This window comes from Balaenoptera borealis (genome assembly GCF_965194805.1).
Source record: "Balaenoptera borealis genome assembly, chromosome: 5".
In the NCBI taxonomy this organism is placed as follows: domain Eukaryota; kingdom Metazoa; phylum Chordata; class Mammalia; order Artiodactyla; family Balaenopteridae; genus Balaenoptera; species Balaenoptera borealis.
The window spans coordinates 8,592,302-8,608,711 of NC_138862.1; the positions used below are offsets into that span (position 1 = coordinate 8,592,302).

The 16,410-nt window shown below is 37.7% G+C and overlaps 1 protein-coding gene across 19 annotated transcripts in view; it reads right to left on the bottom strand.

Moving 5' to 3' along the window:
* TTC3 (tetratricopeptide repeat domain 3) overlaps positions 1 to 16,410 on the bottom strand; it is a 136,379-nt gene that overhangs the window by 61,246 nt on the left and 58,723 nt on the right. For 18 of the 19 annotated variants that reach the window (XR_014245343.1, XM_082394565.1, XM_082394555.1 and 15 more), the window contains 9 exons: positions 12,705 to 12,839; positions 11,974 to 12,054; positions 9,396 to 9,508; positions 6,813 to 6,933; positions 4,614 to 4,736; positions 3,761 to 3,862; positions 2,011 to 2,103; positions 1,284 to 1,348; positions 147 to 283 (listed from right to left, as the gene is read on the bottom strand). Coding sequence is in view for 18 of the 19 variants with exons in the window: in XM_082394565.1 (XP_082250691.1) it covers positions 147 to 283; positions 1,284 to 1,348; positions 2,011 to 2,103; positions 3,761 to 3,862; positions 4,614 to 4,736; positions 6,813 to 6,933; positions 9,396 to 9,508; positions 11,974 to 12,054; positions 12,705 to 12,839 (970 nt within the window). In the remaining variant the exon portion in view is untranslated. Of the gene's footprint in view, positions 1 to 146; positions 284 to 1,283; positions 1,349 to 2,010; positions 2,104 to 3,760; positions 3,863 to 4,613; positions 4,737 to 6,812; positions 6,934 to 9,395; positions 9,509 to 11,973; positions 12,055 to 12,704; positions 12,840 to 16,410 lie in introns of those variants that run through there. The other variant, XM_082394560.1, reaches the window with a different exon arrangement.

A 16,410-nucleotide genomic window follows, 5' to 3' on the forward strand; every position in this document is an offset into this window, starting at 1 on the left:
AAGATGGTGATAAAATCAAAATGCCAATGGAAATCTAAATTTCAACTCAATAACAATTAATATAAGGCCCAACAAGATGAATATTTATATTTATACTTTTAAGCAAGAATATATTATTCTTATCATGCCTTGGACTCCCAGCATACCTTTCTGCTCTTCAATTTTAGGTGGATTACTTTCCCTTAGGTCCTCTTCCAATCTTTCTTGTGCTAATTTTTTTGCTTCCTTTTTTTGGATCTTCCGCTTCAATTTTTTGTCTTCTTTCAGCCTTAACTTCTCTAGGCTGATAAATATTTACAATTAGTCATAACTCACCTTTGTTATAAACTCAATTAACTATTTTCCTTTGCCTATTGTAGTAACCATTCACCAAACAATAAGTTAGAAGTTTCCTTTTTTAGTTAAAACTTGGCCTATATCTTCTGTTCAATATCAAAAACTTTTGAGACGTGGTCAGTTCAGTCAAAACAAGTGTACTTGTTTCATGAAAACAAGAACCTCAATGACTGAGTGACTTCTAATTAAGGATGGCATGTACAGATCATGCAGATGTTATTTCCATATATATGAGTTACTGCTTAGGGTAAACAGGAATAGTAAAAATGACTCTGCAAGGTAATACATGTAAATACTCATTTCCACAGTAAAATATTTTCACAACCCAATAATGGCCCACAACACCAGAATTTGGTCAATATGGTTACAACAAATTCTTCTCAAGAAATAATTCTGTTCATCTTTTCTTCTGCTCTTTCCTGGTCACCAATGATGAAAAAAATCACTTCTTAAAATGGAAAGCAAGAAGCAGGACCAAAAAGAAAAGAAAAAAGGATTGGAATTATTTGATCTGAACAAGATACAGAAGTGAATAATTTTGACAGTTCACTGAGTATTTCAGGGTGAGAAATAGTCACTGGTTCAAAATGTTTGAAGAGAGTAAAAGGAAAGATGCTTTTGGAATTAAAGTTTCAACAACTGAGAGCTAAGTATATAATTTTTATCCAAATGCCAAATCTATTGAACATGTCATTTCATAGTTCAATTTCATAATTTTACTTATAAATTCAACCACTAAATAATGCTTCTTATTCAAGTTTTTAGCATTTAACCATTCTAGGCTAGTTCCCTTGAAAGTTATAAATATCCATAAAATTCATTTAAGAACCACTTATCTGGATATGTGTGCAGAGCCAATTTTAAAAACAGCATAATTTAGAAATCTTCATTTAACAGAATTATATTCTAATAGACATTATTAAGCTACTGATTATTAAAAATCTTACCTAGAACATTTCTGTTTCAGAATAGGTCTTGGAGGAACCTTTTCTTTAATGACCTTGTGTTCAAACTTTAAATAAAACAGACACATCCAAAATTTGTCTCATGCTCCCATAACATAAAGCACAAAACCACAAGCAACAAGCATTTCAGAAGCACACACAGTCAATGTTCAATCTGATAGGGAACAGTGACGATGTTCTGACCCAAACAAACGCCCAGAAAACTTTAGCAAAACAATTTACTGAAAAGAGGAACAAGAGAGTAGACACAATTTAGGAAGCTTAAAAAAAAATTAAGAGTAAGCAGAAGATCAAATAAACTACAGATGTCACTACAACAACCCACTCCTGCCAACTCCCATACAGGGAGGTTAAAGGCAATCCCTCAAGACACTCTCCTCCCTCCCTAAGGTCCCCCACCTCGCCAACACCCAAACGTTTACTGGGAATTAACAAAATAAGGTTATTAAAAAGAGTAAAAACAGTAAAACTAAAATGTAAAAGGTCTCCTTCTACTTTTAGGAGATAAAAGAATATGAGAATCCTTCAATGCAAAGAAGCATTCTCACATCCTATTACTTCCTATAATTTCTTATATCAAGTAACTGTTTCTTTCCTGGAAAACACAAGATCCAAATAGTACAACTTCCACAAATTTAAATCATATTTTAAAAGGTATCAACAATTTGTTTATTAATTTAAGGAGACTTCCCCTTTATTAAATACTTACTTCACATTTAACCTGACCACCACTGCTGAAGATGATAATCTTTGAAATGATTCCTTCACAGTCAGGAGTAAGACAAATTCCTTGTAGAAAATCCTATTTAAAAAAAAAAAAAAGTGCTCCATCTCAGCATAAATCTATACATGTATACCATTTTAACCATCAAGAACAGTCAAAATGTGATCTAGAACCTCCTTCAGGGACGCGCCGTAAAGTCCCTGCTCGTTGCCACCTGACTCCCAGAGCCCCCAGCTGTAGGGGTGACCACGGAACTTGCTTTGTTTGTGTAAGGTGAGCTGACATCATATACGCTACACCCATGCACAAGCTTTAAGAAACACTGAATGGATTGGTCATTGCTCTTTTCCCTCGGCCATAAGAACATGTTCCAGTCACTCCTCAGCCTCAATTCAGAAACAAAGAACACAGCCACACAGACTGGAGCTGCCACAGCCCAACCCTGGACAACGAATGCGAAACTTCAGGACAAGTGACGCAGGCAAGGAACGAGGCTTTCTTACTGTAAGTCATAAGATATTTGAGTTACTTCAATACATCCTAGTGAAAGCGAATTTACAGAGGGTATTTCAACCCATGGGAATGGTAAGACCACTAAGGGCGAGGGCACAGCTAGAGAAGCTCAATTAAGGTAGGACAAAGATATAGCAGAAGTGACTCAATGGCAGCAGTCACTTGGTCACATCATTACACCTCTAGTTAACTACATGATAATGTGTAAAATGTGTGAATTTATTTCTACTAAACTTCAATAATTCCTATTGCTAACATTCACCTAGCACAACCACCTTATTTTTTTTCCTTAATAAGGACAGGGGTTTACATGAGGCTAAGCAGCGTAGAAAAAGGTTTTCTTGTTTTAAGTCCATAGCTTATATGGATCAGAAACAAATTCTATCAATGCAAACAAGATTATTAAACTGTAACTGCTCTCAAAGTATATCTGGCTAATGGTAATTAACATCATTACCTTGTTAATTAAGAGAATACCCCAATCAGATGTGGCAGTACAAAATTAAGTTGATTTCTTAGTACAAATTATCTCATCAAATTTTTTAGAAAATATAAAATTTGAAGCCCCAATTCTACATCATAACATTAAAATCAGACATTTAAACTTTTATTTTTGATCATAATACTTCCAATGTAAAAGGGGTTCAACAATTTATTAAAAGCCTCTATGGTTACTGCCTTTACACTTGCATAAAATGAAAACAAAAACTGGTGTTCCCTGGTGGCACAGTGGTTAAGAATCCACCTGCCAATGCAGGGGACATGGGTTTGAGCCCTGGTCTGAGAAGATCCCACATGCCGTGGAGCAACTAAGCCCGTGTGCCACAACTACTGAGCCTGTGCTCTAGAGCCCGAGAGCCACAACTACTGAAGCCCGCACGCCTAGAGCCCGTGCTCCACAACAAGAGAAGCCACTGCAGTGAGAAGCCCCCGCACCGCAACAAAGAGTAGCCTCCACTTGCCGCAACTAGAGAAAAGCCCGTGTGCAGCAACAAAGACCCGATGCAGCCAAAAATAAAATAAATTTAAAAAAAATACGTTAAAAAACAAAAACTGATTTTCTAACTTTATCATTAAATTTTTAATTTAATACTTTCTAATTATGTCTCATGCACAGGGAGGAATTCATATCCTCTTAAGACTTTTCCTAAAGTTTCTTAGGGGAAAAAAATCAGCATACAATAAGCATACTGAAAAATCCAGACAATCTTGTTAGCCTTACCTTGTCAATTTTATCATTAAAGGTTGTTGTCTTTAACTTCTTCCAACAGTTCATGTGGAATTCTATTTTACAGTACTGGCAACAGCTGATTCGTATAAAACCCTAGGGTTTAAAACAATTTTTAACTCACATTTGAAAGATGTCTACACACACTCTCTCTCTCTCACTCACAACACGTATTAAGATAGAGCTGTCTGCATTTACCTGGCAGACATAACTAGATGTCACATTTCCTCCTGGGGGAGTATAATACTTCCGTACCCCAGACTGCCTAGTGCTGGAAATACTGAGCTTAACTGACATATTCATTTCCACACTTTACAGCTGCGTTATCCTTTACAATATCAAATATTTTATAAACTTATTTCATCTGATCTACTAACCAGGGACAGCGAGCAGCTTGTATCTTCCTGAACAAGCTAAAGCCCAGGGTCTTACTCACTCAATTCACTGCCAGACTCGGTCTCAGACTTAGGTCTCTAGGAGTTAATTCAGTGATCAGAATGGCCTTCAGATTCTTGGACTCAAATGTTACAAGAAATTGGAATTGCAACAAATCAGGGGAACTAACCTCACTTTGTTCCCTGGGCTCTAAAAATAGGCTAGAAAGGGGAAATGGAATCAGCTAACCTGCCTTCTCAGGTCACCATCCCTGCCCTCGGTGTTTATTTCAGTGGCTCTGGGCCCCCATGTGAGATGATGTAGACTTAAGTCCAGGGGATGGGGAGGACAAGAGGACATAAAACTGCTGACAAGTCACAGAACTCAGGTGTCTCCAATTACAGAATTTGCTCTGAATCCATTTTAAGGCACAATTCAGCAAGTTAATGACCTAGTACACACTCATTAGTACCTTAAAGTCTGGATCAGTTATGTATATCTGGATTTTGGAATATCCACGGCACTTCTGATAGCAACAAATGGCATCCGGCACTGGAGGGAACCTGCATTCTTCAATAAATTTCTCTAACAGCATCTAAAACAAAAATAAACAAAAATGATACTACTACAACACTAATTCAACAATAAAATGTTTGTCATTTCAGTAACCTCTTGCCATCAAAATATTTTCAGCCTAGAAAGGACCAAATGCCTTTTAGCCAAGAACTACATACAACTTTTAAGTTTTTCCTTCTAGAGAGAGGCTGATACAGAGACATGCCAAGAGACAAAGATGGGAAAAAAGGGCTGAGCAAAAAATTTTCAGAATTTCAGACTCTGAATCAAAACCTTATCCTGTGTTATAATCATCAGACCTCATTTTACACTACATACCTCTTAGAAACCTCCCCTAAGCATTCACAGGGAGTCAAATGAGGTACAATAACCCTTAGGGCTCTACTGTTCTCCTCCTTCCCCATGTCATTTCACCTAGGACCCCACCACTGCCATCCATCTACCTCCCTGAACCCCTGCCACCTGTGCCTGTTCATCACCTGGAGAATTACATCACTGCCACTGAGGCCCCCAAGACTCATGCCACGCTTCCAGTGCTGGCTGTTCGTTGTCAGTAGTTCCTGTGCCTCCACTCCAATCCAGTATAAAGAGAGGGAAATCCAACAATCCCTATGTTTAGTTTTATTTTTTATACCAGCTTTGCTGAGCTCGAATTCATATACCATACAATTTACACACTTAAAGTGTATAGTTCAGTGGTTTTTTAGTATATTCGGAGTTGTATAACCATCACAATAACCTAAAATTAGAACATTTCACCACGCAATAAGAAACCCCATACCCATTAGCAATCCCTCCCCAACCTTCCTCAATCCCCTAGCCCACTAATCTACTATCTGTCTTCACATATAGATTTTCCGATTCTGGAGATTTCAGACAAACAGAATCATACAGTATGTGGCCTTTCGTGTCTGGTTTCTGTCACTCATATTCAATTATATGGATATACCACATTTTATTTAACCATTCATCAGCTGATGGACACTTTGAGCTGTTTCCACTTTTTGACTACTATGAATAATACTGCTATGAACATTCATGTACAAGTTTTTGTGAGAACATATGTTTTCCTGTCTCTGTACATACCTAGGAGTGAAACTCCTAGGTCATATGGTAACTCTATCTTTAACCTATGAGGAACTGCCAGACTGTTTTCCAAAGCAGCTTCATCATTTTACACTTTACAGCAATGCATGGACGTTCTGATTTCTCCACATCCTTGCCAACACTTGTTATTGTCTGCCTTCTTGATTACAGCCACCCTAGTGAGTATGAAGTAGTATCTTGTTTTGATTTGCATTTCTCTGATGGCTAACTGTTGAACACATTTTACATGCTTATTGTCTATTTATACAACTTGTTAGCAGATACACCTATCCAGATCTTTTGGCTACTTTTAATTAGAGTGTCTTTTTATTACTGAGTTGTAAGAGTTGATTCCTGTGCTTTTAAAAGCTTCAGCCAAAAGCAAGTTCTGAGTAAATGCCAGGGCTCATCACAAGTAAAGGCCCAGCCAAGCCAATTCACATACTTTAGTCTTTCTAGAACTGGCAAAGCATCCTACACTTCTGGATATGAGACTAAATTTGTATTTTCAGTACCATTAATACCATTTGTAAATTTGTATTTTCAGTACCATTAATGGTACCATTTCAAGTACCATTAATAACCATGATGAAAAAACAATGCTATACCTTTCTCTAAGTACAACCAGTACGCCATGCTGCTTAACAGTGCACATTCTGGTCAGAATGCCTGGATTCAAGTCCCAGCTCTACCATTTCCCAGCTGTTTAACCTTGAGCTCAACACTTAACCTCTCTAAATGTAATCTTCCTCATCTGTAAAATGGGAATAATCATAGTGCTCATCACACAGGGTTGCTGTAAGGGTTAAAGGTAATGATAAATGGAAGGTGTATGACTGGCACACAGGAAACATTCAATAAACGTTGGTGATTCTCACCAGTCTTTCAAGGGGAAATGCATGTGAGGACAGAGTGCTCCTACCTGTCTTCTGATACCTGAGTCGGAGCGCAAAAGCGCAGATGAGCTTTTATGGTTAGTAAGATGCTCTCTAGAGAAATGAACGGTTACCTTTATTTTCCCTGGCTGAGTCTCTTCAATAACCACATTACTTGTGGGCCAAGTTAACACTCCAGGAAGACGACAGATCAAGGTTCTTGCTTTCTCGAAATGATTAAGAGCTTCTAGAAATCTAAAGTCATAATTATGAAGAAGGTATTAAAGATGTGACATGAATTTTCATTCCCCACAACAAGGCACAGAGATTTCAAGCTTACTAGGTAAGAGTACATTTGACAAATCACTACACAGAAATATTCAATGTAACCCATATGTTCTTTAAAAAACAAGACATTATCACTGTTTGCTACAAAGGTAATATAAATTAAACACTAATCTACCTGGACACTGGCTTTATTATGGTAGGTGCACACTAGTCCTTTTAAAGTTGCAATTTTTTTTTAAGTTTTCAACAATTAAAACAGAAAACTGAATAAATTATGGTTGTTCCATTTTTATTTCATTTACTAATCTAATTAGATTCTTGTAGAGCAACAGCAAAGCTCCACTTCAACTAATTAATCATAAATAGGGAAATTTTTTTAACTTGACTCATTTAGAGCATCTATAGTAAAACCGCTTTGCTGAAAAATTTTTAAAGAAATCGTATATTCTGGACATCTTCAACTATAAAGCAGTGAATTATTTTAACAGAACAAATGTGTATGTAAACTATTTTAACTATAAATATGAAATCTTTCAGTTCCAATTTATGGTTTAAAAATTAATCTCAATAGATTCCCACAGTCCATTCAACAAAAGAATACTGGATTATAAGGTTATCCCAGTCTTTATTCTTCTCTTCAGACTAGAGAATAGAGGGTTCTCTGCTTTCTCCAATCTTGAAATGATTTCCCAATTGAAGAAGTCATTTTTGCCTTTGGGTACAGAAAACTTCACCTGCAGAAAAGCTAGACCAGCATCCACCATAAGACAGTTATAAACAGCAGGACTTTCAACCAGACACTGCACATTGCAACAGCAAAAAACCAGCTTACTGGACATTGAAACACAAACCGTATTATTGTGAAATTAAAAGTTAAATGGCCTTCCACAATATTGTAAATCAACTATACTTCAATAAAATAAATTTTTAAAAAATTTAAATGCCTTTCAGAATGGCAAACACGTCTTCATTTACTACAATCTCCATGATGCTACACATTTATGTTACGTTCCCAGATCTTGTGAATATCTGCATGTGGCCACTGCATTAAACAGGTATGTCCCAAACAACTTATGCTAAGTTGGAATTAATTTCATTTATTACCATAGAGGTGACTGCTAAATCCTCACCACCCCTGATTCTTAAAAGAGTTGAACTGGTCAGACAGTAGCTTCAGGAAGTAAAAGAACTTTCTTTAATCTTTAAAGATCTTTAAAGAAGGTTCTAGGCAACCCCTAAGATTGGGTTCCCAAGAATACCAATGGTCTGATAAAACTTCCTCTAAACAGTTAGATGAAAATTTAAGGATAATTAAAAGTTATGAATGATATTCAATCAGTCAACAATTATTTATTTATAAAAATAATCTAACATACCTACCACTATATTGGCTGTACTTCTATTGGCTGTACACTATATTGGCTGTAGATTTTTGTTTCTAACTCATAATGTCCTTGAACATATATATATTTCGTATTAGGGACTTCCCTGGTGGTGCAGTGGTTAAGAACCTGCCTGCCAATGCAGGGGACACAGGTTTGCGCCCTGGTCCCAGAGGATCCCACATGCTGCGGAGCAACTAAGCCCGTGTGCCACAACTACTGAGACTGCGCTGTGAGAAGCCCACGCACCACAACGAAGAGTAGCACCTGCTCCCCACAACTAGAGAAAGCCCACACGCAGCAATGAAAACCCGACACAGCCAATAAATAAATAAATTAATTAATTAATTAAAAAACACATCCTCATACAAGTTTTTTGGGGGAAATAGGTATTTAACCAAAAAATTATATAATCACACGTGTAAAGCATTAATTTATACCAATTCAGTCGCCATTTATAAATGACATATACTAAAAGATAAAACGTAAAATCCTTTGTGTCAAATTACTCTATTATTTTTTTTAATTTATTTTTTACTTATTTATTTTTGGCTGCTTGGGTCAACGTTGTTGCGCATGGGCTTTCTCTAGTTGAGGCGAGCGGGGGCTACTCTTCGCTGCAGCGCGCGGGCTTCTCATTGCGGTGGCTTCTCTTGTTGCGGAGCACAGGTTCTAGGTGCACAGGCGTCAGTAGTTGTTGCACACGTGCTTAGCTGCTCCACGGCATGTGGGATCTTCCTGGACCAGGGATCGAACCCATGTCCCCTGCATTGGCAGGCGGATTCTTAACCACTGTGCCACCAGGGAAGTCCAAATTACTCTATTATTGATTTTCCTATTACATTCAAAATTAGAAAGCACTGGGAACTGAAGTGATTGACCTTACTTTAATAATTAATATTCAAATGCCAGTCCTCAAAGTAAACACAATTATCATAGTGTGCCACAGAGAAGATACCAAAATAACTCCAGAAAAAGGATCATCATCACATTAGATTTGAAATGAGTAACCAGCCTAGAGCATAAAGTAGTGTGGTTTCTACTAACCTGTTTTTTTTCAAATACACTTTTCCAATTCCACAGTAGGCCAAGCAATCAAGTCCCTCATTGGGGTAGTGTTCAATCATCCTCTTAAACTGGTTTTCAGCTTCAGATAATTCCTTCAATAGCAATGAGAACAGTGATCCCTTACACAAAAAGAGAAATACTGGATCCAATTTTACCTGAAAGTTGATTCCTTTTGTGTAATATTAAAAACAACCGTATATCCTAAAATTTCTACGGCAAAATTACACATTCTGCACTTCATTTTCTTAACAGTTACATAAATTTTGACCATATGGATACTCAAGAGACACAACCAAAATGATCCAGCTCCAGAATGAAAAGTTGCCACTGAAATCAGACAACCAACCAAACGAGCATTTACTAACACACAGGGGTCCCAGTGTGTGCTGGCTAACCCTAAAAGGTGTGAATTCTGGGTAAAAGAGACTGATTTGGATGCAAACACGCCATAACATATATCCTAGTAAGTGCTGCCCCCTTGGGATCACAGGAATTCCAATGATGTTGCCACAATGTTTTGTGACATCAGACAGACAAATGCTCTGTCTTAAAAACAGCTCTTTAGTAAACTTTACAGAGCTTAGAGTACATTCTTTTGAATATTCTCAACAGTGGAAGCCTCTGGGCTTTGAATGAATATTGTTTTGGAAAAAATCCAAAAGACACTTAGCTCAAAGCAATACTGGCCACTCCACTGTGGGTGAAAAAGGAAATGTCAGTACAAAATGGAGTTAATAAGAAGCTTTGAGGCCAGGGAGTTAATAAGAAGCTTTGAGGCCAGCTCCAAAGGAGGCATGCCAAAAATGTTTCAGCAAGAGCTGTTCTGGAGTGAATACTTCCTTCTGGGGACACTCTGAATGATGAAATTCTCTTAAATGTCCAAGTTCTAGCATACCTATTTAGTTTTTTTTTTAAACCAAAAGTAAATCAAAGTAAATAAAAAATGTAATAAACTATTTCTTCAGTTCCGGTAAGGCAAAACATGGTAAGAAGCTTATTGTTACTCTGCCAAGAATAGAACAATGGAGATCATACAGTCCTGTCTCCAACAATCGACTAGAAAATAGAGTTAGAGATTCCCTAATGAAAGACACTCATCTGTCACATCAAGAACAAGAAAGGGGCTTCCCTGGTGGTCAGTGGTTAACAATCTGCCTGCCAACGCAAGGGGACACGGGTTCGAACCCTGGTCCGGGAAGATCCCACATGCCACGGAGCAACTAAGCCCGTACACCACAACTACTGAGCCTGCGCTCTAGAGACTGCGAGCCACAACTACTGAGCTCACGTGCCACAACTACTGAAGCCCGTGCGCCTAGAGCCCGTGCTCCGCAACAAGGGAAGCCACGACAATGAGAAGCCCGCGCACCGCAACGAAGAGTAGCCCCTGCTCGCCGCAACTAGAGAAAGCCCACGCACGGCAACAAAGACCCAATACAGCCAAAAATAAAAACAAATAAATAAATTTTAAAAAAAAAGACCAACAGCATGTCACAAGGAAAATGAACCTCAGGCTCTTTGGACCACTCAGAGAGCAGAACATAAAACAACCTGATCCTTATCAGGGAGCAGTTAGGGTTAAGCCTCATCTAGCCTAGGAAGCTTGGGGCCCAAGTTCGTAGAAAGGATGTATTATTCCTGAGGTAATTCTAGAGCCATTTCAACCTTTATCAAAAACTCGAAGCCATGGAAAGCAAAGTGTAATGCTGGGCAGTGCAGGTAAGTAAGCTTTCCAGGAGAGCACTGAAGGACCATGAGAAATGGAAACCATGTGTGCTGACACCCATGCGCTGACTGCGTGTGGTTATGGGAAGCCTGAACTCTAGAAAACACCCAGGTACTTACGATCCAGAACTAAGAGCTATTAACATTAGCATTCTTTTTATGATTGAAAAAATAAAAAGGCATGACACAAAGTTGAACTCTGCTTTTTTAACCTTCCAAGTCCCATTCCTTTCTTCTATCACTAAATGCAACCAGTATCTTAAATTTGATGTAGGGCTAGTCCATGTTTCTTTTTACTTTTGCAAGATTCACAGATAGCCATAAACAATATACTACTGTCCTGTAAGTTTTCCAAATTGCACATAAGTGATATCACGATGTTTACTACATTCTCCAACTTGCCTTTTTACCTCAACATGTTTCCGAAATTTTTCATGATACATCAGGTCCTTTACTTTTTATACAAATAAAACGTAGATTCCCACTGGTGGTCTGGCATAACTTTTCTAACGGAAACACAAACTAAATTTTCTTTTCAAAAAAAATCACAAACTAAATTAAATTTAGGTATTTCAAAAAAAATTATCAAGAAAGTACACAGACAGTGCTCATTAAACTACTGTGATAATCATTTAATGATATACATAAGTCAAATCATTATGCTGTACACCTTAAACTTATACTGTGCTGTATGTCCATTATATCTCAATAAAACTGGAAAAGCAAAAAAAAAAGTACCCAGAAGGAAATAAGCCAAAATGGAAAAACTATTTTAACATACCTTCTAAGATTAATGACATATTTTAATTATTATCTCTGTTACAAATCTTACCTCAGGTTGTCCTATTCCAAGCAGTGAAATGGCAAGTCCATAGACTACTAAGACGTAGTTAATCATGGCCAGGTTCAGTTGCTGTCAATTAAAATGCTCCAGTTAAACATCTGAACATAATTCTGCCCAATGTGCATCATACTAACTTGTTAGCCACAACAGTAAAAGAAGCACAAAAATATCTTACTAATCACTGTGGGACAAAGACCAAACAGAATTAGAAAATACATTTTGCAAAGATATGCAGTTATCTTGCTATCAAGTATCTAAAATACAAAATCACTGTCTCAGAGTTCCCTGAAGGCATGGTTCATGACAGATAGAATAACTGATGTCATATTCTTTTGCATATTAATGGGATGAGTAACAGACTGTTATTTGCTCTCTTACAACCCTGCATATTTACCCAGCTAATAGTTTCTTTGTGGATGAAAAGATGTGACTAAAGTGAGTCCAAATCCTTGACTTAGTACTCTAATAAGATAAAAAGCCAAGAGTTCTAATGAACACCAACTACAGTGCAAGGAGAGAGTCTAAACCTGGCTTCTATAACGACTGCAACCACAAAGCCTGAATCAGAGCGTTATCTGCTTCTCACAACCTGGAGTAAATTCAGCTGATCTCAGCAAGATGATACATTAGTACAATGAAGTCAAAGTGCTGGTTCCCTTCTACGAATTCATCTGAAACGCATTAGCATCGGTAAACAAGTTACCAGGAGGCAATTTCACCTTTATTTTTTGAGGATCTAAACCACTGAGCAACTCTGTGAAGGCCTGGGCAGCACTGCGGCAGCGCTGCTCCAACAGAGCCGTGTAGCCATCCTGGATTAAGCTTCTCAGCATTTTCATTATATTAGCGAAATCCTGCAAAAAAGAAATTCTTTTTCAGTAAACCAGAGCTACACCTGCTTAGTGTAAAACTTAAGATGCCAACGTTCATCATCGGGCAGTTATACTTTATAACTGATCATAAAACATGTAAATACCCAAAGCCACCCTTTACGCATTATACACTCCTTTCTCAGCACAGCACCATTAAAGTGGAAATTGAAAGGTACTGCTTCACCATCTTAATCCCAACACTTCTAGTGCTGCCCATGACAAAGAAGGGTGGTTCACTTTACACTACGTGGTGCTAAGCTGTACGCACTTTTCCAGGCTAACCAGGCAGTATTTGGATGTTTTAACAGCTCAAATGGAGAACATCAGCCATCATTTAAATAAGTAAATTGTTTGGCCGAGACTAGAACAACTAGACAAATAAGAACAAGCTATCAATTTCCTGGTCACTACCAGATTTTAACAACTGCCCTCATGCCCTGGAACAAACCTAAATTCTCAGCAAGAAATGGTTATTTCAATCTGTAGCTCTACTCCTGCCTAACACGTACTTGAATATAACTAGATAATATTCTCGGGAGAGATATTACTAGGTTAAATGCAAAGAGAAGAGAATAAGGAAAAAAACTGCTATAATGTACCCTGAAATAAAGCGAGAAAAAAACTTTATAATTTGAATATACATGAGCACATACATTATAATTTGTATTCAGATTTTAGTTACATGGCAATAGCTATAGGCCACAAAAGTTCCATAAAGACTGGAGAGGCAAGCCTGGAGGCTAAGCTAGATCTCCCCACACCTTGCCATACATGTGTACACCGTTCAAGAGAGCAGAAAATGCAAATATTTGCGTGACATTCCTCACTGTTCCTAATGATAAGGATCCAAAAGGAGACCCCACTGCACAAAACACAGAGGGAAAAGCAGTCTGGTCACACATAAACAAAAGCTGCCTAGTGCTTTTCGTCCAATGAATCAAAGTTTAGGAGAACTTTCCCCCCAGAAAACACATGGAAAAGAGCAGCTCTCAAGTAAACTTGGTATTTGCTATACAGTATTTAAAAAGCTCAACGATCGCCACATCTATGTTAAGATAAGAATTTTAACAGTTATAGAAGATGACGTGCTATCCTCACACACACTTGTTTATTATTTATTATTCAGCCTTGGATGAACTGATTCCATTCTAATCTCTTTCATTCTAGAAAACAAATCCATTTGCCTCATGTTTCCATTGGAAATTATTTCTCTCAAGACAGTACAAATAAATGGTCTGCACTGAAATCTCCATGAGAGCGGGTTGAATGGCAATGCCAGTCTTCAGCGTATGCAAGGGCCTAAAGAAAAGCGTGTTAAATGAGCAAATCAAGGCTCAAAAATAACCATCATTTTTATTTAAATACTCTTTTGTCTTTACAGGCTGTCTTTACAATTTAAGTCCATCACAGTTTTTAGAATCAGTAAAATGGACATAAAATGACAATTTTAAAATCACCAACTGTTAGAAATTCTAAAAATGCTTTTATGCAACTAATAAAAAAGCTGTTGAAACCGATTAGGAAACTGATTAAAAATGCTTAACATGCTTCATTCCAATAGTCCGTAATAAGGTATCTGTCATATATACCTAACATAGTTAACAGAATTTTAAAATGACCCAGATATTAAAATGAGTGTTGTGTTTCATGTTAATATACATTTTGGGGGGGGGTGAAATTTAAATCCAACATTTTATTTTAGAAGAAATAGAACTGTATTTAAATAAAGCATTGAAGTGTCAAAGCAGACTCACATGAATCACATTTAACCAAAAGAAACAATCTTTCACTGATAATACATAGTCTACAAGTATTCAGTGACTGGAATAGTGATTAGCCACGGTTCTATAAATTCTGGATTCTGTACAGATTTCTATTTCTTCTTGAGTTAGTTTTTTGTTTGTTTGTTTGTTTTTAAATATTTTATTGATTGATTGATTGCTATGTTGGGTCTTCGTTTCTGTGCTAGGGCTTTCTCTAGTGGCGGCAAGTGGGGGCCACTCTTCATCGCGGTGTGCGGGCCTCTCACTATCGTGGCCTCTCTTGTTGCAGAGCACAGGCTCCAGACGCGCAGGCTCAGTAGTTGTGGCTCACGGGCCCAGGTGCTCCGCGGCATGTGGGATCCTCCCAGACCAGGGCTCGAACCCGTGTCCCCTGCATTAGCAGGCAGATTCTCAACAACTGTGCCACCAGGGAAGCCCTCGAGTTAGTTTTTATAAGCTGGATTTTTCTAGGAATTTGTTCATTTCATCTACATACTTTTTCAAATTTCCTGGTATAATGTTGTTCATAATAGTATTTTGATATAGTATTTGTAATATTGAAGGGTCTGTAGTAAGGTATCCTTTTTCATTCTTTTTTAAAAAATATTTATTTATTTATTTATTTGGCTGCACTGGGTCTTAGTTGCGGCATGCAGGAACTTTAGTTGTGGTGTGTGGGATCTAGTTCCCTGACCAGGGACTGAACCCGGGCCCCCTGCATTGGGAGCGCAGAGCCTTAGCAACTGGACCACCAGGGAAGTCTCCTTTTTCATTCTTGAAATTGTTTTATTGTCTTCTTTTATTCCTTTCTTAAACAGTTTCCACACTAATATGTAAATTTTATTTAGATTGTTAAAGAACCAACTTTTAGCTTTGTAGATCCTTCTTTACCAGTTGTTCCATTTTCATTATTTTCTTTTTTGGAATTTTATTTTTTTATACAGCAGGTTCTTATTAGTTATCTATTTTATACATATCAGTGTATATATGTCAATCCCAATCTCCCAATTCATCACACCACCCCCCTCCCCGCCACTTTCCCCCCTTGGTGTACATACGTTTGTTCTCTACATCTGTGTCTAAATTTCTGCACTGCAAAATGGTTCATCTGTACCATTTTTCTAGGTTCCACAAATATGCATTAATGTACTATATTTGTTTTTCTCTTTCTGACTGACTTCACTCTGTATGACAGTCTCTAGATCCATCCACGTCTCTACAAATGACCCAATTTCGTTCCTTTTCACGGCTGAGTAATATTCCACTGTATATATGTACGACATCTTCTTCATCCATTCATCTGACGACGGGCATTTAGGTTGCTTCCATGTCCTGGCTATTGTAAATAGTTCTGCAATGAACACTGGGGTGCATGTGTCTTTTTGAATTATGGTTTTCTCTGGGTATATATATGCCCAGTACTGGGATGGCTGGGTCATATGGTAATTCTATTTTTAGTTTTTCAAAGAACCTCCACACTGTTTCTCCATAGTGGCTGTACCAATTTACATTCCCACCAACGGTGCAAGAGGGTTCCCTTTTCTCCACACCCTCTCCAGCATTTGCTGTTTGTAGATTTTGTGATGATGCCCATTCTAACTGGTGTGAGGTGATACCTCATTGTAGTTTTGATTTACATTTCTCTAATAATTAGTGATGTTGAGCAGCTTTTCATGTGCTTCTTGGCCATCTATATGTCTTCTCTGGAGAAATGTCTATTCAGGTCTTCTGCTCATTTTTGGATTGGGTTGTTTGTTTTTTTAATATTGAGCTGCATGAGCTGTTTATAT